We start from the raw sequence: 25,861 nt of genomic DNA, 5'->3' as shown, positions 1-25,861 counted from the left end.
GAGAGTGGACTCATCCTGATGCTCATGAAAATTATGTGAGTATTATAATCTATTTTAATTAAACATATTTGAATATTTGTGAACATATTAATTATTTATGTTGTGTGTAGGATAAAATGGTTACCCTACGTGCTGAAACTGCGTCAGATCAAAATTCATCAATAAGTGATGTTGAAATTTTTACTCAAGTTTTAGATCAACGTTCAGGATATCTGAGAGGTTTGGGTCGCTGTGTAAAACCTTCTAACTCTTCCTCAATGTCAAGTACCTCTATAGCGTTAGAGAATGCGAATTCTAGGATTAAAAAATTGATTGCAATACAGCATGAGTTAGAGGTTTAATTGGCGAGACAAGCAGACATGAAGATGCACATCAAACAGCAAGAAGAATAACAAGAAGAGTTCAAGAGAGATATGCAACTCCAAATGCATATGCTTATGCAACAGTTCAGGCCTCCAAATAACTGATTTTCGTATTTTGCATACATAATTTTGGGATTTAATTATAAAGGTATGTGCATATGACATTATTACTATTATTACTATTTTATTTATTTAGTTTGGACTTATGTTTACTTTTATTTGTATTGAACAATTTGTAATGTATTTTTTTAAATATTATTTAATTATACCTATTTTGTTTTAAATTTTTTGTTAAAATAAAACATTAACCGTTCGAACAGGATACATCGGAAACAACCGTTCAAACATCACATGATACCGTTCGAACGTATGTTAACTGGAAAATCGCTCGATCCTTTTATTATACGTTTGAACATCTTACTCAATCCGTAAAAATATAATTTCCGCTTGATCATGAATTTGTTTGTTCGAACATTCTCTCATGTCTATTTGGTCGAACGAACTAGTATCGATCGACCACCCATGTAGGATATATTTGAACGTTTTTTGTTGGCATTTAAACTTCTTTCTAGGATGAAATTAAGTCGTCTCAGAAAAAAAATAAAATAAAATAAAATTGTCTTTCGAACATGTTCGAACGGTCCAACAAATTTTCGTCCAAATACCTTTTGAGATAGTGATATTAGGACGACATTGAGACGCTTTATTTTCATTCCACAAAAACCCAATTTTTTAGGACGAAAAGTTTCATCCCAAAAGACATGATCTGTTGTAGTAGATGTTGAGTTGAGATAATCTCATATCATCCATTCTCAACACTCAAATACTCAAATACAAATACTTTTTAATTTTAAAATTTTAATTTTTTAGTCTAATCATTACAATTTTTTCAAACTTTCAAACAAAACACAATAAATAATTTAAACTTTTTCAAATTTTAAAATAAAAATTATATTTTAATAATATTTTAACTTTATAATATTTTTATTCAATATTTTTTCTCTTATTTTTTAAAATCGCATTAAATATCTTTTAAGTCAAACTCAAACTATCTTTAACTCAAAATAAATTTCACAAACCCCAGCCCTTTTAAAAAGCAGTTGCGGAAGTCCTGTATGTATATCCGTTGCACTGGCAGCATGGAAGACGTCGGCATTACCCACGGAATTCCCGCCTATTTCTTGAAATCTTCTCGGTAAAGAAAAAATAAGAACGAAAAAGAAAAAGAAAATCATTATTAAAGTTACAAAATTAAACATCAATCACGTCCTTGTCCTTGGTGTTGACCTTTAAGCAAACGTTAGTTATTTCTCAAAGTAAATTTAAAGAAACACTCATGAAGTTTTTCTCATCTTTACCTTTGGAGATCCTATTCTTTTGTGAAATAAATCAAATTACTGGATCCGATAATTTGGCGAGGTAAACCCATCAAAAGAGGAGGAAGAAGAACGATATCCAAGTAGATCTCGGATCTTTCAAAGCTTCCTTGCTTCAGGGTATACAAAGACAGATATTTCTCTCTCCCTCACAAATCATATATAGGAAAGTGCAAAGTTAAGAGTGGCTCTGTTCGTTGATTCCTACGAATCCATTCAGAGACAAGAAAAGGGTATGCCTATATCTTTGTTTCAGTCTTGTTGTTGACCTGGATACAGTTCTAATCTGCTGATTTTGGTCCAGAATCTTGTGATTCAATCGTTCTGTGTAAAAAATCAACTGTAGGACTGTGATTCAAGGTTGATCATATTTATAAAGAGTTAGAGAGGATAGAGAAAGAGAATGTTTTGGAGAGATACTTAAGTGGAATATTAGGATTGCAGAAAAACATCGATTTCTATCCTTGACATGAGCAACAAACAACCAGTTGAGTTAGACGACGAGCAAATCGCAGAGCTGCGTGAAATCTTTCGTTCTTTTGATCGGAACAATGATGGGAGTCTAACACAACTTGAGCTCGGATCGCTCTTAAGGTCACTTGGTCTAAAACCAAACCCGGAACAGCTCGAAACCCTGATTCAAAAGGCTGACAAGAACAGCAACGGAATGGTTGAGTTCTCGGAGTTCGTGGCGCTTGTGGCGCCGGACCTTCTTCCGGCTAAATCTCCATATACAGAAGACCAGCTAAGGCAGCTGTTTGGGATGTTTGATAGAGACGGAAATGGTTTTATCACGGCTGCCGAGTTGGCTCACTCCATGGCCAAGTTGGGCCATGCGCTTACTGTGGAGGAGTTGACGGGGATGATCAAGGAGGCCGATACAGATGGAGATGGGAGGATTAATTTCCAGGAGTTCTCACATGCCATAACTTCTGCTGCATTTGATAATTCATGGTCTTGAAATGAAACATGGGATTTGTTTTTGGTAAGTACTTTTAATTTGATCTCTTTCTTTGTGCTGCTTTTTTTTTTTTTTTTTAATGTAATTTTTTCTTGGCATATGACTTTTTGCGAGTGTTGAGAATTGAGATTGCTAGGAATACCAGTGGGTCGTTTTTGAAAATTTGAAAATAAATCTAAAATGATTAGTTTGGGAAAGTTGGCGTCTGTATTGTATTCAAATATGTAATAATGCTTTACAGATAAGGTTTTATCATCAGATTACGACCACATTGTAAAATAAAAATTATAATTTCAATATAATACTGATCTAATCTTGATTTGATCAACTCAAGTTTAACTGTCACTTTGATCCATTACTTGCATTTAAATCTTCAAGTGCAGCCTGATCTGGACTGCATGAGTAATCTGATATTCTTAATCTTGAACTTCAAAATCAAAACCAAGGGATCGAGCTGGTGACTGAGAGCTTGTCTGAGAACTTCATCTTGAAGTGCAGCCCGATCCTTTTAACACTTCTGATATATGTTGTAGTTTTATCATGCATCCAAATGCTCCAACGTACAATTAAAACATTGGTTAAGAGCCAGCAGCTTGCTTTCTGTGCTAATTTATTCCATATTTTCATTCTCGTTCGTGCTGATCATGGCGCTTCTGCAATCTTAAAATTACAAGATTAGTCAATGATGCTAATTTCAATTATGTAATAAGATCTGCACTAGGCCAAGCATATTTTATTGCTTTCTCGTTCATATACCATACATAGCAAACACCCTATATATGGTTCTTAGGCTTAGCTTGGAGTACTTGGCTTCAGTAAGTGCTCGTGTTTAATTCAAGCATTGTCTGTAATTTGTAGTGGCAGTTGGCTACATTTGAAAACTCTGAGGTTGCAGCTTTGGTCCTCTGCAATGAAAGAGTACCAGGTTGTTTTTTCATTTTAATACGTTTGTGTTCACGTTCTTAGTTCTTGCAGGTTGGACAAACTTTCGCGCCCGCTGCATGTCGATGATCCATTCGGACATGCTCAGAAAACTAACGAGGAGTATAAGTTTATGCAGTGGTTGATTCCTTTCATTCATGAACCATATTTTTGCATGACAAATGCTGCAGCATGTATATATTCCTTTCTGACATTATAATCCGTTAGTATATATGTTGGGTACGGTATTGAGTCAGGAAGTCTGTATTTCCTCAATCTCCTCCCACTTCTAATTAGTTCAAGATATCTTCCAAATGATCTTTAGGTTTATAAGCACTTCGTTTTGATTAATTTCGTCCCTTTGGTTTTAGAGATATTGCGATGATTTTTGCAGTGTTGGCAACTTAGCATCATTGATCTTAAGTGTTTTCATTGAAGCTCAAAACATGAGAACAATCGTGTAATTCGAATTTATTTATTTCTTTTTGTTGAATCAACCATCTTTTCTATCACAGTAATCTTTCCATGTATAAAAAACATGTAAATAAAATTGAGCTAGAAACTGACAGGAATTTTATTCCCAAAAAAAGCTTGAACATCATAAACTCTTTTTTTTTTTTTTTTTTTGCACCAGAGACCTTTCTACTTCCACTTGATGATCTAGATACAAGCTTAATTGAGTTACACAGAAATGTCGAAATTAGCTAAGAACTCAGAGTAAATTGAAAAATAGAAATATAAGATGCAAATGCCTTGAGTTCCAAAGCAATGATATAAGTTAACAATCCTACGATTTGTCAAACAGCCCATAAAAATTTCTCAGTAATTATTCTACACTCGAAGTATCTCGTTTAGTATCAAGTTGATCAATTGCGCTACCCAACAGAGCACACCAAATGCAAGGAAAACAATCATGCGATCTGTGGCGTGATAACAACCATGGGCAAATCATAAGCAAATTGCAGTACATTAAGCAGTTCACACATGAATTTCAAAAATGAGTTCCAACCCTAAAATGATATGACGAAATGTGAGCTTCAGATAGTAGTAGAATGTAGAAAGGATACAGATCTATTCACAAAATCAGCATGCTGCAACAAATCCAAAAGTAAAACACTCAGCCAGATTAGAAAATGTTCTAGAATAAAGGCAAAATGAACAAGATAAATAAGTTACATCTTTGAGTTGCTGTAAAAAATGACAAATAAGTACTTCCATCATGCCTTCTTCTTTTGGGATTTGAGCATCACAAATCCAATGAATACACATAGTAAACAAAGAAGTACCACACCCGCAAATACAGGTATTAGTATAGCATATTCTTGTGGTAGGAAATGCTGGTGGATGAAGTGATCACTGTCTACAAATGGCTGTAAGATAACAAGAGATGAATACACAACATTAATAGGAAGTTCTTACGGTACAGTATGGTTCTTTAGTTTTTGTGTATATTAAATAAAGAGAGTTCGAGAGAGAGAAATTAAGTTGAAGGCAAACTGACCAGAATTATGACCCAGAAAGTATAATATGTGAATATGGATAAGCTGACAAAAGATAACAGAAGCCCAACTGCTCTGTCTGCTAATTCCATTTTGATGTCTGTGGCTTTCAGTGCCTGTAATGTAAGCACAGAGAAGACAAATCAGGAATTTCATATGTTGTAGGCAGACACTTTTATCAAACATTAACAAGCACCCTAGCATCAGATACAAAAGGTAGCTGTAAACCCCCCACCCCCCACCCCCGCACCAAAGGACATCCTACACACCAACCACAAAGGAAACCATAACAAGAACAACATAACCCTGAAATTGGAGGGAAATCATAGCCTTGGAATTAAATATTCAGTTCCTAGGTATATTAATGAGATTGGAATTGAAATGTTCAAATTCCAAATCCAGACACTAGTTATAATTTCAATTCTGAGCAAACAAATGAGTAGGACTGAGCTCCAACTCCGACAGAGTCAGAGTAGTCGTTTCCGGCCTCCGACTAGGAGGACAATTCTTGCTCCGACTCCAATCAGAGGTCGAAGCTCCGACCATTTATTGGGCTAACTCAAGGCCCTTTTTCGACTTCAGGGCTCACCAAAGCCGAATTCCGAACCTATAAAAAAAATAGTGAAAAAATAATAAAAAAACTTAAATACAATAGTTCAAAAACTAAATAACATGTAACTATAAGTTATAACAGTCTCATTTATTACAACACTGAACATTGAGTTAGAGATAACTACATAAACACTAAACAGTAAACATTGTAAACAGTTAACAACACGTGCACTTGTGCAACAAGGATTTCACTCAATGGTCATACTTGAAATGAAGATAGAAAATCGCAATCAATACAAGGAAAAAAACTGAGAATACGGTAAAAGTAGAATTTGATTCTCACCAATAAAAGGGGTTCTCTCTAGTCCACAGTCCCTCAACTCCATCCCAACTCTCAGTCATCGGTAATTATGTTAGGGTTCACAATTAGGTCTATAAAATCATAAAAAGTAGAAGTTAAATAAATGAAACATTAAAAATAATTAAATAATCATTTAAAAGCATATAAAGTTACCCGATTCAAGCTTATAGCTCTCAGCATCAACGCCAATGATATCTAGTCCAATGGGCATTTCGCTTATTCAATTCTGTGTGCAAACGAGAGGACCTCCACGGTTGATGGTGAGAGCTCCGATAATCATCCAAGACGCAACCTCCAGTGCTAAACGCCGACTCTGAGGCAACCGTAATGACAAGAATGGCTAGCACATCTCGAGCTATACGGGAAAGGACTAGATACTTGGCATAATTAACCTTCCACCAAGTTAATAACTGAAATACATCACTAGGTGTCTCGACAGCTTCCATAAAATATCATTTAACCTTAGATGTACACTGCATAATATTCCTTGTTGCAATGAGTTGATGATACTGTTGCATAATACGATGGTCTCTAACCCGTACGGATGGGTCGGTGTCACCGAAGGAAGTTGTCGGCCCCGTCAGCCTCGAATGTGAGAAGCTACCAACTGCAGATGAAGGCTGACAACTATTGCTGTAGTGATTATATAAGTCATCAATATCACTTTTTAACACTCTAATAAACTCTGCAGCCTTCACTGCCCCGAGGACGGAATTTATCCAAAATTCTAGAACGACCAACTTATATCGGGGGTCAAGGATCACAGCCACAAATAGTAATTATTTATCTTCTCAATATTCTCCTAATATTTATCATATTTGGTCTTCATCATTGTAGTCATAGCAGATAACAATCCCCTAGAATCAACACAACTATTTTTCAAGTGGAAGTGAAGCTCCGAGAGCTCACTGAAGTACAAGTTCGTAGTCGTATATTTAGATCCAGATATCCGCATAGTTATGTCATAAAAAATTTTCAAGAATTGAATAAGGTACCTCACACTAGTCCAATCATGTGCGTCTGGCGCACCGAGCCCCTATCCTGCCAGCTCCAACAAAGCATACCACAAGCCCCCATCCTCGACCTCCATCCGCTCAAACGCTCTTTGGTACTTCCGTGCCACATCCAATATCATGTATGTAGAGTTCCATCGAATCGAAACGTCCAAGCACAACATACTAGAACATCCAATTTGAAGTTGTTTTGTTATTGCCTTAAACTTGGCAAGCCTTTGAGGGGAAGCCCTCACATATCGCACAATACTGTGAACTCTGGTAACAGAATCATCAACCTCTTTTAATCCCTCAAACAACTATGAGGTTGATGATATAAGCAAAGCATCGAATATGAATAAACTCGTGCCGACGAATGACATCATCTTTCACCGTCGTATTCTGCTTGAACCAATCAATTGCAATGTCATTGGTACTGACATTGTCAACTGTAATACACAAGCAATAAATTCTTACTTTATTCAAGATATATATACCGTATTAATGTTTTGGTAAGTGAACACAAGCAATTCCCAAATTTACTAAAGCGTCAACCAAGTTATTCCCTTCTTTGTAGGTATGGATTAATTCAAAAGGAAATAAAGAATGGATGGTATGTATATTAATTCACATTTCAAATACTTGGAAAGAGGTTCTTATTTTTTGTTAAACCAATTCGCAGCAAGTAAGAATCCATCTCCACAACTAATTTTAAAATTTGAAGCTGATAGCATGATAATAACCCCAATGGCAATAAAAACCATAAATAATGATTTCTAATCAAACCCTATGGGGTAGCTCAGCTGGTCCGGCCTTAGGTTTGCTCCCCAATGGTCATCAGTTCGAGTCCCCTTAGGGCCACTAGAGGTTTACCTGGTCGTTAACTTCATGGCTCCGTGGGATTAGTCGAGGTGTGCGCAAACTGGCCCGAACACCGTCAGTTATTAAAAAAAAAAAAAAATGATTTCTAATCATATCCCCAACAATTTCAATGGCAGAATTCCCTTTTGAAGCCCTATCAATTAGCATAGGATTGTGAATGATGTATTTGGACTTGAGCTTTAGCAGCTAAGGTGTCTTTCTTGCAAAAGCTGTGGTCTCTCACTAGTGATTCACCAATAAAATTAGTTCAAAAAACAAAAGTTGGTTAAAATACACTAAGCCTGCAGCCATTTACAAATGAGCAAGGAAATAGGCAACTGCTTGCATATATTGCTACAAGGTTTATTGGGAGTTCTTTTAAGTTTGAGACATGTGAGGCTCCTGCTCATGTACTCAGACAACTGAAAACTCATCTCCAACAGCAGGAACAAATCTGTAAGGGTATGCTTACAAAACAGACATGGTTCAACTAACCCAAAACTATAACTTCCATGGTTGCAGTGGTGCAGCAGTTGCAAACACATTTTGACTGACTTTCAGTTGGGATATATCCTTCATTTAAGGATCACCGAGTGAAACAGTTTCATTTTCCAACTTCCTTTCACAAAGCACAACTAGTATTGGTCCGTCCGGTGGACAACTAAACTGTCTTTTGCAAGAGTCTTTTGCATGCTCTTACTTGGGTACTATTCTTTACAACTACACTGGTGCCATTTCAGTGATTTCACGGTGTTCCACATTTACAAGCAACCTAACATTTACAAGCAACCCTAGCAATCCATTTCACAAACACCTTCCCTGCATACTCTTCCACTCCACCAGAATCCATTCCATTTTACATTTACAAGCAACCCAACATCATGGCAAAAAATAAAAATTGCGAAATTTAATTAATTTAGGGCTCGGAGTCTCGGACTACACTAAGTATACTTACCAGTTATGGCATTGCAAAGGCTGAACGGCGTAGACGACGGCAAGATCAGTGGATCACGTCAGCAAACGGGAATGGAGCAACAGAGAAGGAGCTGAGTGAGGGGAACAGAGAAGATTCAGAAGAATGGAGAGAGTGAGGGGAAGAAGAAGGAAGAAGGGGGTCCTGCATTTTGGACCACTACAACTTTCAAATCCTGAATCAATTCTAATGAAACATAATTTTCTACCACCAAAAACCACAAGTTAATTAGATTCCTTACAAGTGCCCTCACTCGTGCGGCTTCATCAAGAAAGAGAGAGATGACTTACATTTAATAAATAAATAAGAGAGAGAGAGGCAGTCCTCACAATCCACATCGTAATTCCATATGTGAATCAAACGAACGGAAAAGGAAGCTGTAGATTACCTGTTAGTCCTGCCGGAGAACGTCGATGGAAAATTTTTTGTTATATCTTGTAGAATTAGCTTCTGGCAACGATCAGCCGTTTGAAGAACGAATGAAAACTTTGAAAGGGTCTTACTTGGGTTTAGATAATCGACCCGAGGACCCGTGAGTCTCGGGTTTGGCTTTGGAACGTGCCTGCGCCCTGCCCTCTTGTTATTGTGACGAGCTTCGGAGTTTATTGAGACGAACCGCACCAATAAAAATATATAATGTCGTAAACGTAAAATCTTGATTTAAAAAAAAAAAAAAAAACAATTTTTATGCACCGAAACGAAAAAAGAAGATATGTTCATGCTCATAATAATTGGGTGATCATGTAAACGGGTCAACCGGATTTAATTCGAGTTCGTGTTAAATTGATTCAAATGAGAAACAGCATTGCATTAGAAAATGACAAGCTTTTTCTTATTACTAATACGTCTCTGATCTCAAGCAGCAGCTAGTTCTCAGATAAAGAGAGTGAATATACAAAAACCATGGAGAAGATAAGGAGGAAAAATCTTCATGGCGATGAATCATAAAATTGTTCTAGCCATCAGTTTTTCGCATTGTCCTACCATCAAACTCAGAAACCAAAACCAACTCTTCTGTGGTTCGAAAGTCTTTTTGCTCTTGTAAGAAACACAGTTTTGATCACCTTATAAGCAACCTTCTCTAATTATTTAAATGAAAAAACAGAGATTCTCGATTTCACATTTAGTTTTGTAGCATCCACTGCATAATGTCTTTCCGAAGACCTCCTCCCTCCGACCAACCTCTTGAATAATCTGATCTTAAAGCTTCCATCCCAGAGAAGTGCCTATACTGGGTCATAGTCCCAGCCGGCTTTGGTGGCCGCACCATCATTGAAATGGTTGGAAAAGGCTTTGGCAAAATATTTCTCGATGAAGTAAACAGCTGCCTAGCAGAATCCTGTTTTCTCGATGTTTGGTTCCCAACAGGAGGTTTCAGATTGGAGTTGTTCACCTGCTTTGTCATACTCAAGCCTGACCTAGCACCATCAGAGGGTTCCCCAGGAGAAGAACCACGAATCTGAGCTGATGGTTTCATTCGGTCAAGCCATCTCAGAATCCAGTTACCGACATTCCGACCAACTTCTATGTCCCTCTCTTGTATGTTATGGTGAACCTTGACTGCTATATTAAATACAGCGCGTGTTCGTCTGTGAGAGGAAGGAAAATTTTGTAAGAGTCCTGGTGATGTCCTTGATAACAGTTCCAAACTAACAGCACCCGTGAAATAAATAGGTAGTTTCCAAAACTAGAAAAATAGCAATAGTAGTAGTCCAAAATAAGTAACAAATACAGCTGTTGTATATTTAAACCCTAACACCAGTGTAAATTGGCCATTATATTTTTTAAAGTTCCCAGAGAAAGTTGTTGGGTTAGAGAGGCTCTGGTCCCTGGACTTCCAAAAAATACCAGTGGACCAAACCCAGCTTGTGATTTAAAAATAATGTGCTTCAATACTTTTCCAGATGACAAATTGACAAAGAAGAATGAACCCTTCTCCATTCTCCTTCATGAAGACAATATTAATGGAGATAACTTTCTAATCTAACTTGTGGCATGAAAGAGATTGATGGAAGTAGGTTACATATTCAAGTACTTCTGATCTGATCAAACCCCAGAGAGTAAATTGTTTACACTCCGCCAAACAAACAAAAAAATGAACAATAAAGAAACTTTAATCCAGGCAACCAAGATATATATCCAGCATATGTGATTAAACATGGACAGGGTTCGATAACAACCTAATACAGGATAGGAGCAATATCGGATTTTGGGTTTCAAAGATGATAAAGGGAACAGAAAAAGTCTGATACTTTTAAGTATAACTTTGTGCATTTAGAAGTGTCACAATGCTGTATCAAAAAAAAAAAAAACAGGTGTCACAATGATGATGATAAAAGATAAAAGTGCATTGTGAAAGAAGGCTTCATTGCAGCCACAAAACCTAACATAATTAACATGAAGGAACTTGCAAAAGTTCTTTTTTGCATTAAGGGCTAGGCAGAGCCCAAAAAAAAGATTCTTTTTTTTTTTTGCAAGTCCCAGTGATGCCATATTCTTGCAGTTTGCATTGTTTAAAAATTAATCTACGCCACATCATCTATCCTGTATATGTGCAATGTCTTCATCTTCATATCAATGTGTGAAGACTTATGCTACGGCTAAATATGTAAGCCCAACACCTCATTCAGTTTCAAAATCAGCAAAAATAAACCATAGAAAGTAATAAGGATTTGCAGCTGGCACCTGCTGAAGAAATTAGCATTTGCATGTTTCATTGTCAAAATAATTGTGAATAATACATTTTATTATTCACAAGGCTCAATAATGGTGAATACCACAAGATGGAGGAGTATTAATTGTACAGAGAAAACCAAGGTTTCTGTTACTGGAAAATAAATTGGAGGTGTATAATAAGCAAGGTTTCTGATACCAGAAAATCTAGAGAAAAGCAAGACAGTGAGCAAAACAAGAAAAAAAAAAACCCAAAGAATAGATCACACACATAATCCAAAAGAAACCCCTCTAAGGGACACACAATCACCACTCAAGGACAATTCCCAAGAGATACAAAGTACGATAACCCACTCACCCCTCAATGGAAAAAATAGCCTAGAGACGTAACACTGAAAAGAAGAGAACTCCTCTTCAAAAAGGCCAAGGGCTAAGACTCCTACTTTTCAAATGTTAATTGAAAATACATACACAGCAAAACTTTACATAGGCCAAGTTTGGAGTGGTCTCCAAATATAAATGAGAATTACAATAATATCGTTAAACTTGCAGAGAAAGAAAAAGATACAAACACCAATATACCCTGAAACGCGAAGAACAGACAAAATACTTGTAGACAAAGCAAAAGAGATAAAGTTCCAAAAAAATAAACCCCTTAAAAAGACAAATCATCTATCCTACAAATCCATGTCAGTTTCTTACCCCAACAATGGAGGTCTCAGATTCTACTGACCCTTTGGCCTAGCTTTTGTTCTTTATGACCCATCAACTAATAAAGGACAACCCTTAAACCCATTGGTATTCATTGCCTACTTACATCAGATTCATGATAAGGATAGCATATAGAAGTAAAATGGCAAGGATGTGGAAGCAGAAAGCATATACTGATAGTGAACTGTTTTTGTTTTCTCTAGCTGGACTGGCAAAAGAATTGTTGACTATCGTCCAAGGGGGTACTGTCTTCCTCGGTGTGTATAAGGGGTCGGCAACAAGACTCTTAAACCAAACCACCAACCATAATAGTCACTTTTAAAGGAGTCGTGGACATCACGGTAATTGCACTGTAAAGTTCCATTAAAGATTAAAGCTCCATCTCAATGCTCCTATAATCTCACTAAAGTCAAAAGTGATTTTTTTTAGGTCAGGTGCAAGTCAAAAGTAATCTTCATAATTTTCATTAAAACACAAACTGACAAAGTCAATCAGTGGGGGAAAAGTAATCCAACAAAAAAATACTGCAGAAACTACATACTTGGACAACAATTAAAACTGTTAGCCTGCAAGTCGTCTTAGACCCTTTTTTATTTAATCAAGAGTGTAATTTTGTCATTATGTTTTTCAAAAATATCAAGGCGAAATTCCCATTAGTAAAAATCTATTACCAATATAATTTCAAAGCCAGTTCTTATGTTTCTATTAAGCCAACTCATCATTCATCTAATTAATTTTATTCTTATATTATTCCCTTAAAATTTATTACCTGTTACATATTTAATTTTGAAAGCATTAACTCATCATTATTATTAATCATTTTATATTATTTATCCATCTCCACTATGCTCAAGAGAAAAAACCCTTCATGTCACATTCTAGCCATATATTCTTCCTTTTCATACATTCAATTCATATTCTTGTGTCGCCTATTTCCACCTTTGGTGCGTTTGGAGTTGTCCAAAAGGACCATTTTTTAATTAGCGCATTTATCACTACTTACGAGTTATAATTTTTTATGAAATGCAAGATGAATTACTTAAGTTTACCGAGAATCGTGAATTTTATAGCTGCAAAGAGAATTAATGAACTAATTATGGTAGGAAAATCAATAAATCCGATATTGAACTCCTTTAGAATGACTAGCATTATACAGTTGCTAAAACACTCACCTAAACAAGCATATAAAACTATGCGAGAACTCTCCAAACTCAAATAATAGTTATTTTAAAAAACAAAAAGATATAGACAATATTTTGCATACAGCATACATTTGCCTTCTAACTTCTATGTAGCTGCATGCTATATTCTTAATACGAAGTTTGCTTACGAAAAAAAAAAACTACCAATAACCATCACATAGAACAATTCTCATTCTTGAAACTATAACCATTCCCACGCATCGAGCGGGTATAGGACTAGTATAACTAACAACTCAAGCTGCCTCTTTAAATAACTTCACTGTCATAACTCCTTGAAAATTAATTATTCTTAAAAAACAAACATAAAAAGGAAGAAAATTAATGGAAAGTTATTTTGAACATCCCACAAGTAGCTTATCAGTGTTTCTTTCTCCCTTTTCCCCTCTATTTTTGTTTCGTTTTTTCAATACATCAGACCCCAGATTTTTACATTCACTAATAATACATGCAATATTTATTGAAAAATTAAAATCATAATTATTAATTACGCACAAGCACACGCTCAGAGTATCCTCGCGCAATCTAGTATCTAAGCTTAAGCATTGTATTAGAACCCATTGATTCAGATACCAAGCTGAATGATCCCAAAATATAGAGTTTATTCTGAATCATATGTTTAACTAATCAAATGTTCGAATCAAAGTGGACAGGTGCCGCCGACCCCCTAGAGAGTTCCACAACGACCAATATGGTAGATATTAGCATGCATACACTTCCACACCCAGCTTTTCAAACAATGATAAAGAAGCCGATAACGCCACAGACGTAAAATACGATACCTGTAAAGAAACTGGCGGATCTTAGGGCGCTTAGGGCTGATGACCTTGTGTTGAATCTTCAGAGCAAGCCTGTACGTTCGCTTCAGACCCAAGAAATACGCAGTAGCCAACGTGATCTCCCACAGCACCATTCTTTCTGTCTCTCTCTCTCTCTCTCTCTGGGGCTCTCTGTTCGTGTTTTGAATTAGTTTACTATTTATTTGATCCTTTCGTTTCTCGCAAGTAATTCCTATTTCCCTGTCTGAATTTTCCGTCTCACTGGCGTCGCTCGGTCCTTGTTAGCTAAGAGCTAACGTCACCGATCACAGGCGAAATCGAGACCGTTGTTTTTTATCTGCTCTATCCGAGCCGTCGGCTTTATCTTTTTTACCTCCTTAAGCGGCTAGCTGGGCCAGGCTTCTGAGAGTGACAAGGCCCAAAAACTTTGATGTTGCAAGATGACCCGTGGAAACTTGGAGAATATTTTCGGATACAAAAATTTGATGGCATCCTTCCGGTGCCTTTGTGCGGACATTTGTTTTGGATCTTTACTATAAATATATTTGAAAGAGTAACCCTATCTATATCTAAAAAAAAAAAAATTTATAAATTAATGTAATCTCATCTAATCTTTTAAATTTATTTTACAATAAAAATAACTTTACAAACTAACGAACCACATTAATTTATGAGATTATTTTTGTATAATTTCTTTGTAGCTAAATTATTTCTCTATTTCAAATGAAGAGTATTTTTATAAAATAATTTATAAACATAACAACATTTTATATAAATATTCTCATTTTAAAATATAATATATATTAAAAATTGTAAAAAACAGTATACATGTATCATTACTCATTTGTTTTAAAATTTATTATCAGCAGCTTTTTTTTTTTTTTTTTTGAGGCAATTATATTTTTTAAATGCCCGTGTTTTATGTGTTGAATAGATGCTTTCTAAATATACCTAGAAATAGTTCAGATCGGATTAGTTTTGAGGTCATCTTGCAAAATAAGAAAGACAAATTTTTAAAGAGTAGTGTTAACTGTTACAAGCTTACGTGTACTTATATTTTTATTTATAATTTTATTTATAATATTTATTTTGTTAGTTTTTTTAAAAAATTTAGATTTTGAATTTAAAATTTCATAATTTTCAGTATATCAATAACTGATATGTGAAGAAGTAAATTTTTTATAAGTTCTTTTAAGTACATTTAGCATTTTCCTTTTTTAAATAATAAGTGTTATTCATCATTTTTTATTATCATCGTCCTCTTCTAATATGGCGTTAAATGAATAAAGAATTATATATCATTCATTACTTATCATCTAATCATGTAACTCGTATAAGAGGGTGATGAAAATATGGTAATTAAATGGAAGATGAATAGGTTTTTTTTTCAAATTAATCGGCTTGTAAGGACTAAGAGGATACTCTAAGAATTAAGCCAAGTTAGTAAACTATTCTAGCATGAATAATGATACATGTATAACTATTTATATAACCATTTTTTAAATTGAGGATATTTATGTAAAATGATATTATTTTTATAAGTTATTTTACAAAAATCTCCATCATTTAAAATATAATTGTATAAAAAATTACAAAAAAAGTTATATGTGTATCATTTTTTTCTTTTTAAAATGAATCAAAGTGAAATGACTCAAGTGAGCATGAAGAGGAAATGCTGCTTCTGTTGTGTTATGTACCTGATTTTTGTGCAGTGCCCCTTAATTGAGTTTTTCTTGAATTTTGGTGCCTAGCTTGTAGCTATATTTTAGAAGGAGTAGTGATAGCTTTGCAATCTATTGACAATTTAAATATAATTTTAAATATAATAATATTTTTTATTATATTTAAATCTATCAATCACAAGTAAAATTAAAATAAAATCTAAAATAATATTATTTTATTATATAATTATAAACAAGTTGTAGAAAATGGGCTTGGGCATTTGTTGTTCATGTGGTGGGCTCCATGAATGGGCGTAATCGTCTCCTTTTTAGTTCTCGCGCTTCTCTCGACCGACATATATAACCATTCGGGTAAGGATTATATTTATGTGTTTTTTTTTTTTTAAGTTGTTTTATATATATATAAATATATATATATATATTAATATTTTTAATATTTTTAAAAAATAAAATAAATTTAGAACATCATTAAAACTTTCTTAATCAAAAAATAAAAAAATTATTAAAAAATACTTCCTTAATCACGAAGTAAAATAAAAAATCATAAAAAAATATTTTTCGGTTGACAGTTTCGGTTGACAATGCCTCGTCTAATGACGTCGTCTTGAGATATCTGAAGACTTATCTTAAAGAGGCAAATAAGACATTCTTGGGTGGTGAATATTTGTATGTTAGATGTTCTGCACATATCTTGAATCTAATTGTGATTAAGGGGTTGAAAGATGTCAATGACTCGGTTGTAGGGCTGTATAGAAACCGACAGCACCGGCCGCCACCGACGTGAACCGACCGGCCCGTCAAGAACCGGCCCGAACCGGTGGAGAACCGGTCTGCGTGCGGTGGAAATTTCAAGAAACCGACGTTCAGCAGTTCGGTCTCGGTTTGAAGCTGGATCGGACCGCTGAACCGACCAATATAATAAAATCTTTTTTTTTTAATATACCCTTATCAAAACGGCGTCGTTTAGTTAATAAGTATTACAACAGATACCGGAAAGACGACGTTTGGCATTAAACCAAACGGCGTCTTTTTATTAAGGACGTAAGAAAAAAAAATAAGTCTAAAACGACGCCGTTCCACTTAAACTTAAGTGGAACGGCATCGTTTCGTTAAGATTATTCTTCTTTCCCGGTCTCCTTCTTCCCGAACTCTCCTCTGTAACTCTCTCTCTCTCTCTCTCATATGCATCTCTCCCTCTCTCATTCTCTCTCATAATTCTCTCAGTAGAACTGCCAAAGAACCGACGCCGATCAAGAACCGACAGAGAACCGCCTCGATCGGTGTCCTCCTCGCCATCGACCGGTTACGGTCGGCGCCTCACCCATTTTTCCAGATGTCGATCGGCGTTGGTTTTGCCCAAAAATCGCGCCGACGACGTCGATTTTCAGCCCTACTCAGTTGCACGAGTTAGACTAGCTGTGAAATTTTTTAGGTCTTCTCATTTTAGATTGGAGAAATTCAAGATTGCTGCGAAGAGTGTGGGCATAACATCAAATAAGGGTCTTTGTACTGATGTTCCTACCAGATGGAACTCAACTTTCTTGATATTAGAGGAGGCCCAAGAATATAAGGCAGCCTTTCAATTATTGGGTGATGAAGACATCCAATATGTCAAATACTTTAATGAGCACGAGAGTTTAGAAAAGCCTAATGATGATGATTGGGAGGTAGTTGCTACTTTTGTTGATTTTCTCAAGCTTTTTTACGATGTCACTTTGAAGTTATCTATTTATTTACACCCTACATTCCATGAATTTTGTCAACAAATATGTAAGCTGAAAGAAGAATTAGACGACATGTGTAGGGGTTCCAATCTAAGGATGAGGGGGATGGCATTGACCATTAGGGTCAAATATAACAAGTATTGGGGAGATTTGACTAGACTAAATATTTTGTTATAAGTGGCAGTTATTCTTGATCCCCGTCTAAAAATTTCAGGTATGTTATATGGTTTGAGACTTGCGCATGATCAGACATGGACTGATCTTATTGGTGAGCTGATCCGAGATACCCTTTATAAATTTTATAATGAGTTTAAAACAATTAAGAGTGGTACTGCATCTACTACACCTACACCAATCCCAACACCTCTTCCAGACACTGGGCAACAAAAAAATGTAGATTGGTATGGACTAAGACCCTCGCACATAATCTCACAATAGTCCATCAATCTACGGAGGTGGTTTCAAAGTTAGCTAATTATTTTTCAGGAGATCTTATTCAAGATGATGATGATTTTGACATATTAGGATGGTGAAAGGCAGCATCAAAAAAATATCTCATCCTCTCTGAGATTGCCCGTTGTATGTTGTCCATCTCTATTAGCACCGCTGCCTCGGAGTTTGCCTTTAGTACCGGAAGGCGCATATTGGATCCTTTCCGTAGTTCATTGTCTTCTACAACTGTGGAGGCATTGATATGCACACAGAGTTGGACGATGGGAAAAGATATTTATGTTCCGGATGTTTTAGATTTTAAAAAAACCGACGAAGAGAGTGGTGATCAGTCTAGATGTGGACCATCTGATAATTGTTGCTTTTATTTTATTATTTTGATTTATTTATATTCATTTCAATTTCATCAGTATTAATTTTAGCATTGATTGTTGTAACAACATATGAGACGACTCAGACGATATATACCTCTATTGCAATATGTGTGCTCAAGCCTAAAAAAACTACCCATCCGGCCGTCCCAAATGTCACAGTCAAATACCCAAACAGCTCGCCTCTTTTTTTAGATTATTAATTTCTTAGAATATTGAAATTTGAATCAGTTGTACGTATTATGTATTTGATTTGTAATTTTGTAATGTTGATACAATGTCTCTTTGACACTTTTTGATTTTGTAATTTTGTAATTGTTTAGACTTTCTATTTTATTTTTGTAATAGTTTAGTTATTATTATTATTATTTAGTTTATTAAGTAGTAGACTTGTAATCTATAGTAGTACTTCATTAGAGTCTTAATTATATAAAATTGTGTATGTATATATTATTTTTATTCATATAATTTTTTTTCTTTTTTACACTCTTTTTTTTTTTGAAAAAATAAATTCTATTTTTATGAGCCCAAAATGACCCAGTAGGGGGGGCGGCGGATGGAGGACCCCCTCCATCCGCACCCCGTTATCCAAAAAACACCCCCTAGCCCATGCAGGGGCAGGGGACGGGGTGGGGGCTACCCCGCCCCGTAGGGGGTGGGTAGCACCCATACTATCACATTCGGGATTGTAAAATCAAAATCGCCAACCTACCAACTATTATTTGTCACATCTAACAAAATTTCGGCAGCATATCCTCATAATTCTCTAAATATGCTCGTTTGGTCGTGCACACTGACGAGTAATACATAGATGCACATTCACCAAAACTGCATATCCAGATAACAATAAGGTATGACTCTACCAAAATCATAATCTCGGATGCAACAGATATAGTTTGATAGTTTGCGAGAATGATCTTACGATCTCAAACTGTCCACTCTGAAAAATTCAAGAGTTATCAATTAACTGTTTAACATGATTGATAACTCACGAACGGATCTAAGTTTTATTTCAATGCTAAGTAGAAGATACGATATTAAAACGCAACAATAATAAAAAAAATACAAGAATACAAGATGATACATTATATATTATAGGTATTTTAAGTATCTTAAATATATCATGGGTATTACTTATTAGCTTAATTATACATTATAGTTAATTTTAAGTATTAATTAAAATTTAATTTTATTATTTGTTAAGTTAGTCCTCATAGTTTAATATTAATTATTTTTTATTATTTGTTAAGTTAGTTTCTATAGTTTAATTAATACTTAAATATTAATATGAATTTAAGTATTAATAATTCTTATGTTTTTATAATATAATTTTAGCACATTTTAAGTAATTAGTTATAAGATAGTTTTTACAACTATTATCTTTTAAATATTAATATGAGTTTAAGTATTAATAATCCTTATGTTTTTATAATATAATTTTAGCACATATTAAGTAATTAGTTGTAAGATAGTTTTTACAACTATTATCTTTTAAATATTAATATGAGTTTAAGTATTAATAATCCTTATGTTTTTATAATATAATTTTAGCACATATTAAGTAATTAGTTGTAAGATAGTTTTTACAACTATTATCTTTTAAATATTAATATGAGTTTAAGTATTAATAATCCTTATGTTTTTATAATATAATTTTAGCACATATTAAGTAATTAGTTGTAAGATAGTTTTTACAACTATTATCTTTTAAATATTAATATGAGTTTAAGTATTAATAATCCTTATGTTTTTATAATATAATTTTAGCACATATTAAGTAATTAGTTGTAAGATAGTTTTTACAACTATTATCTTTTAAATATTAATATGAGTTTAAGTATTAATAATCCTTATGTTTTTATAATATAATATAATTTTAGCACATATTAAATAATTAGTTGTAAGATAGTTTTTACAACTATTATCTTTTAAATATTAATATGAGTTTAAGTATTAATAATCCTTATGTTTTTATAATATAATTTTAGCACATATTAACTAATCAGTTGTAAGATAATCAGTTGTAAGATAATTTTTACAACTATTATCTTTTAAATATTAATATGATTTTAAGTATTATTAATTCTTACATATATATACTATATATAATCTACTATAATATTACATGTTTATAAGATAGTTTAAGATAGTTTTTACAACCGTTCGAACACGGTAATATACTATTCGAACATATTTATACGTTCGAATGGTATATTATCACGTTCGAACATGTTTATCCATTCGAGCGGTATATTACCACGTTCGTACGGTCTCAACCCAGATTCCAAACACCAGCCAGTTCAAACAAGACACAATCTCATAAAACATCATAAACTCATATTCAGAAAACACTACAAACATTCAACATATATACTTTGAATAGCAATCATCTAACAAACATACAACATATATACTTTGAATAGTAACCCTCTAAAAAACATACAACATATATTTCGAATGGCAACCCTCTAACAAACATATTTTGTGTTTAATCTAATAAACACCTACACAATATATATATATATAAACTACAAAATCAATAAAAAAAAATGATAGATTTAAAAGTAAAATGATAAAGAAAGCCATATCTTTAAGCAAAATATACTAAACAATCCTCTTTGTAAAATGATAGAACGAAAGATTGTGTAAAGAAAATGTAAGATTTTGGAGAGAAAACGGAGAAAAGAGAAAAAGAGGAGATAAAAATGAGGGACTGACGGCGTGCGGGAAGATTATAAGTTATGGCTAACTGTTCGAACATAAATAAAGTGCGGTCGAAAGCAAACAAATTTCAGTGCGTCAATTTTCCCGCTCGCACAAATTTCTTCAAGGCTGTTTGATCGGCTAAATATTACTTTCAAACGGTATAGTTGGCATGGTATTTTCCCACCGCTGCAATAATCCGTTTGAACTATAACATTCGAACGGTAATCCAGAGTCATTAATTGGCGGTATATTTTCTCATCACTGCAATAATTCGTTCGAATGTTTTTTTCATACGTTCAAATGTAAATAATGTATTCGAACGGTTTATGAATACCGTCCCCACCATTTGAAAACGAGAGGAAACGTTTGAATGCACATCAATTGCCGCCGTCTGCCTCTGTAATCAGCACCTATGTCAAACATTCTTCCTCCCAAGCAAAGGCATGCATTTTTAAAAGTTATTTTACCGTTTATTTTATGATTTTATTGTTTTATTCGTTTTCTCTAAGAAAATTATATTTTTTTCATCAATAGTTACCGTAGAACACCTCAAATCCACCGTAAGATATTTAGAAATGAAGATTAGTATGTGTTTTGTCGAAGAAACTACATAATCGATGCATTTTATGGTGTTTTCATGGTCGCTGAGTTGACTCAGCCATGGCCAAGCTCGATCTAGTTTCCATTCGAACGCATTCAAACGATTTAACCTTGACGTTCGAACAATTTTAAAATGACAATGAAATATTTAGCAAAAATATCTTCCAACTCCTCCTTCCAAAACCCAACTCCTCACCATCTCATAAAGAGGAGAACGAAAACGCCACATAAACTTGATGGCCATAAGGTCCACTTGGTCCATAAAACATTATGCTCTGCCATCGTAGATCTCGCCGTTGATGGCCATGAGCAAAGGCTTCTGGAGGTCGTATCTGTCGTAGATCTGGCCCTTGATGGCCATGGCCCTTAGCAAATCTCCCTCGCTCTTTCAGTCACATGGCCTTTGCCTGATTCCTCTGTACAAGTTCTCTAGTTACACTTCTTTTCATTTTCTGCAAGTTGGTTTGTTTTCTAAGCCTTATCACTCCTCATTGTAATATTTTCTTATTTACTTCAAGGCATTTTCCTTCTCCATGATATCTGTTTTGGACTAAAGCATGAAACGGTGGCGTTTATTTATGCCACGTGGGTGGAGATTATCCCACGATTTCTCTAGCCGGTTGCCTTTAGCATTTTTCTAAAAAGATTCTTGTAATCTCATCAAAGTCATCTCACTAAAATTTCCCTGATTGAAACCGTAGACTTTTTTATAAACGTGAGTGACAAGGGTGCTTATGAGCAGGATAATGCGACGAAGCTCGAGGATTAAGAAGGGTGTTTGTCCCACATTTCCATCATTAGATTTTTATCTGCTATGTTTCCGGCCTTTAGCATATTTTTGTCATTATGTATAGGTTACTCCCCATACGGGAATGTGGTTCTATTAGGCTTGGGCAGAAAACCTGTGGACCTGTCTCGTCTGAATAATCCGAACTGACCCGACCGATAAAATGTGAGCCAAATGTATTTACGGGTCAAACTCGTCAAATGTCAGTTTGAACCCCTCTAAAGTGCAAACTTCGGATGCTCCCTAGCTATTTGATCCAACGGTCACGGATCAACCTTTTCTTTCTAACATAAGCCGAATGCCATCTGTACTTCCAGACTTCCAGTTCCTTCTTCGCAAGACACAACTAGAAACAACCATCTCTCAACACGAACAACCATCTTCCTCGCATATCTTCATCTTCTTTGGCGATCTGTGATAGGGAGTCTTGCCCGAGAACCAGCCTGTCGTTGTCAAGGACAAACTCGTCTCCAAGATCACCGAGAAGAAGATCAAAGAGGCCGGTGAGGCCGTGGTTCTCACTGCTTAGGAGGTTTTGCGATTTGTGGGTTCAGATGCTTTGGGATTTTGTGTTTGATGGTTTGATTGATTTGAACTTGTTTTGTTTGTTCTTTTCTTTGAGTTTGTTCTTTGTTGTAGTTTTCAATTTTGAGGTCACAGAAAATGATTTTGTGGTCAATAGCAACGAAAGATCATCAGAGATAATGATCAATCAAAGAAATTACAGGTGTGTAAATTCCAAACTCTCGTTGAAAAGAAGAAATCTAGAGCTTGCAAATTTTCTGTTTGATGATTTCCGACACTGCCATCTTTGAAAAAAAAGAACATTAAAAAAAATTTAAAAAAAAAGGAAGGAGATGATGATGAAGAGAGGTGCTTATCAGACCCGACTGTCAGCGGGTAGGGTCGAACCAACTTGGCATGAACTGAGGATCGGGTCGGGTCGGGCTCAGATACTATGCGGTTTGGTCGGGTTGCAGGCCTAAGTTCTATATAGTCCAGATTTGAAACACTATGGTTTGTAATGGTTTTACCGACTATAGAGTTGTGACATTGTGACTTATGGATGTCACTTGATGCCGTGTTTAGGCTTATTTGGTTTTCCTCTTATACTGATCAATTATAGAATTATATATATTTGCCCTTTATTTTTTCCATTTCGGACTTAATGCACACGTATGCTAAGCATACAAGCACACCAACATCTATATTCGTTGTGGGGTGTGATCCGTACAATATACATAATTACATATTGACACCGATACTCAACCAAAATATTAGCAAAAATTGTGGGCGTCGCATTAATTCGCAATAAAATGTACCTCAAATTTTAAAATTTTTATTACACTTATTGATGTGGTACATCTTAATTAATTTTATACATAAAGAAATTAGGCCGAAAGAATCTTTCAATCCTAAACAAGATGGAGTGGTCAACAGGTCTGCTTGGATATATAAACGATTTTATTTCATCTTATCTTATCATTATAATTTTTTTAAATTTATACATAAAATTTAATAAATAATTTAACTTTTTAAATTTTTAAATAATAATATTATTAAAAAATAATATTTTATTAATATTTTATTAATTTTTATCTAAAATTATTTTATCTTTACCTTATTATGAAACGGAAATTTAATGGAGCCGAGTCTTCTCTAAGCCCAAATAGACAAATCATTGAAGCCGGAGCGGAGAGGGCACCTAGCCCAACATGAGGATTCTCGTTGACTACTCGAGCTTTTGTTTTGTGTTATTTTGTTTTGTTTTTGTGCCGAAATACTTAAAATTTGACCATCACTTCCCCGAGGCCCAAAGCACCTCTCTCTCTCTCTCTCTCTCTCACTCTCTTATCTTCTCCATCTCTGGCGGCGGCTTGTTTTCGATATTGAAGCATCTCCATGACCCTCTTTCTTCCCCAAACTTTTCCTTCAATTCACTTCACTGTTTCTTTTCCTCTCCGTCTTGCGAAATGCTCTTCCAAATTGAGAACTAATTCAACCCCAAGACCAATCATCAATGCGACAATCCCAGCTAGGGACCGAGTCATAGACTTCGGAAAGCACAAGGGAAAAATGCTCGGAACCCTCCCTTCAAGCTACCTCAGATGGGTCTCCAAGAACCTCCGTGCCCGTGACTTCGAGGACTGGGCAAAGCTAGCCGACCAAGTCCTCCAAGATCCAGTTTACAGAGATCGGATCGAGTGGGAGTTAGCGGAGAATCTACTGAATGGCAACATTAATGATAGTTCCTTAAGAAACGAGAGTGTGGTTTCGGAGTTGTTAGAAATTAGTGAAAGGTTCGGTTGGGATAACGAAGATAAGAGTGGCTGGAGCAAGGTCAAGTTTGAGCTTTTGGGTACCTCTAAAGGTGGTAGAATTCCAAGAGCCGGCAAAAATGGCGGAAAAGAGACAGACTTTGGCTTGAGTAAGGGTAATGATCAAAAGGTGGTTGAGGTTTTATCAAAAGGTGAGGAGAGGAGGAGAGCGAGAAGACAGAGACTGAGGACGAAGACAGGAGCGACAAGGGAGGAGGAGCTGGGAATTAAGAAGGAGAGCATTATGAATGGTGGGTTTGGAAATAGGGTTTATGGGAGAAGTGATGAAGATAATGTTATGATCAGAATGCAGAGGGATAGAATATTGAATGGTAGAGATGGGATGATAATGGAGAATAATAATAATCCATTTCCTGGACGTGAAGCTCTTTTGAAGAAGGTGCTCAACCATAAAAGATCTTTGTAAATTGTAATTTCTTTTCTTTTCCTTTTTGTTGTGTGTAAATTCTGAAAAATATTTACATACAATACTTTTTCTTAATCTTTTATATAATTATATTTAATAAAATAATAATAATATTTTTATAAAATAATGTATAAAAATAAAATCATTTTATAAAAATATTCTCAACTTAAAATATTATTGTAATTGAAAAATGATTGATTCCATTCCCTTCAATTAACTTTTGTATAGAAATTATGGAAGAGAAATTGTACTTTTTTATGTATAGAATAGAGGGTGATTGATGGTACGACATTGGGTGGGGTGATGCCAATGATCAGAAGGGGATGGATGTGTATATAAATGAAGGAATACCCTTTTAAATCCTAATATTACTCATTCCAATTCACATTTGAACATATGATAAATTTGAAGTTACTAATAAATTGCGACATCACCATAGTATGATTGGAGATGACGGAATTCAAGGTAAAGAATAGCTCTTGTAATATAATTTTCCTTTCTCAATAACATTAGAATAATATATATATATATATATATATAAAGGGACTAGTGAAAATAATTGAGATGTATATGAGA

The 25,861-nt window shown here is 34.8% G+C and overlaps 4 protein-coding genes across 8 annotated transcripts; 2 read left to right on the top strand and 2 right to left on the bottom strand.

Moving 5' to 3' along the window:
* The first annotated feature begins 1,742 nt into the window (after positions 1 to 1,742).
* On the top strand, positions 1,743 to 4,104 carry LOC108982618 (probable calcium-binding protein CML18). 3 transcript variants are annotated; one of them, XM_018954054.2, is made up of 3 exons: positions 1,743 to 1,971; positions 2,043 to 2,723; positions 3,675 to 4,067. In XM_018954054.2, the coding sequence occupies exon 2, from the start codon at positions 2,208 to 2,210 to the stop codon at positions 2,697 to 2,699; it is 492 nt and encodes a 163-aa protein (XP_018809599.1). In that variant the 5' UTR covers positions 1,743 to 1,971; positions 2,043 to 2,207; the 3' UTR covers positions 2,700 to 2,723; positions 3,675 to 4,067. The 3 variants fall into 3 exon arrangements, with proteins under 3 accessions (XP_018809599.1, XP_018809598.1, XP_018809600.1); XM_018954053.2 differs by having other exon boundaries at positions 1,743 to 2,723; positions 3,675 to 4,104; XM_018954055.2 differs by having other exon boundaries at positions 1,743 to 2,723; positions 3,666 to 4,067.
* A 437-nt stretch (positions 4,105 to 4,541) lies between these two features.
* Positions 4,542 to 9,409, bottom strand: LOC108982615 (dolichol-phosphate mannose synthase subunit 2). 3 transcript variants are annotated; one of them, XM_018954048.2, is made up of 7 exons: positions 9,247 to 9,407; positions 8,841 to 8,931; positions 7,028 to 7,473; positions 6,186 to 6,665; positions 6,015 to 6,103; positions 5,122 to 5,235; positions 4,542 to 4,990 (listed from the first exon to the last, which is right to left on the bottom strand). In XM_018954048.2, the coding sequence occupies exons 6-7, from the start codon at positions 5,209 to 5,211 to the stop codon at positions 4,838 to 4,840; spliced, it is 243 nt and encodes an 80-aa protein (XP_018809593.2). In that variant the 5' UTR covers positions 5,212 to 5,235; positions 6,015 to 6,103; positions 6,186 to 6,665; positions 7,028 to 7,473; positions 8,841 to 8,931; positions 9,247 to 9,407; the 3' UTR covers positions 4,542 to 4,837. The 3 variants fall into 3 exon arrangements, with proteins under 3 accessions (XP_018809593.2, XP_018809594.2, XP_018809595.2); XM_018954049.2 differs by lacking the exons at positions 6,015 to 6,103; positions 6,186 to 6,665; positions 7,028 to 7,473 and having other exon boundaries at positions 9,247 to 9,409; XM_018954050.2 differs by lacking the exons at positions 6,015 to 6,103; positions 6,186 to 6,665; positions 7,028 to 7,473; positions 8,841 to 8,931 and having other exon boundaries at positions 9,247 to 9,408.
* A 259-nt stretch (positions 9,410 to 9,668) lies between these two features.
* LOC108982617 lies at positions 9,669 to 14,486 on the bottom strand. The gene is made up of 2 exons (XM_018954052.2): positions 14,224 to 14,486; positions 9,669 to 10,447 (listed from the first exon to the last, which is right to left on the bottom strand). Exons 1-2 carry the CDS (start codon positions 14,352 to 14,354, stop codon positions 9,982 to 9,984), a joined length of 597 nt encoding a protein of 198 aa, XP_018809597.1. The 5' UTR covers positions 14,355 to 14,486; the 3' UTR covers positions 9,669 to 9,981.
* Positions 14,487 to 24,337: 9,851 nt separating this feature from the next.
* Positions 24,338 to 25,361, top strand: LOC108982616. Its single transcript, XM_018954051.2, has one exon. The coding sequence runs from the start codon at positions 24,443 to 24,445 to the stop codon at positions 25,283 to 25,285; it is 843 nt and encodes a 280-aa protein (XP_018809596.1). The 5' UTR covers positions 24,338 to 24,442; the 3' UTR covers positions 25,286 to 25,361.
* The last annotated feature ends 500 nt before the right edge of the window (positions 25,362 to 25,861 follow it).

The sequence above is a fragment of the Juglans regia genome, chromosome 2 (genome assembly GCF_001411555.2).
Source record: "Juglans regia cultivar Chandler chromosome 2, Walnut 2.0, whole genome shotgun sequence".
Lineage (NCBI taxonomy): Eukaryota > Viridiplantae > Streptophyta > Magnoliopsida > Fagales > Juglandaceae > Juglans > Juglans regia.
This window is presented reverse-complemented; position numbering and strand designations above follow the sequence as displayed.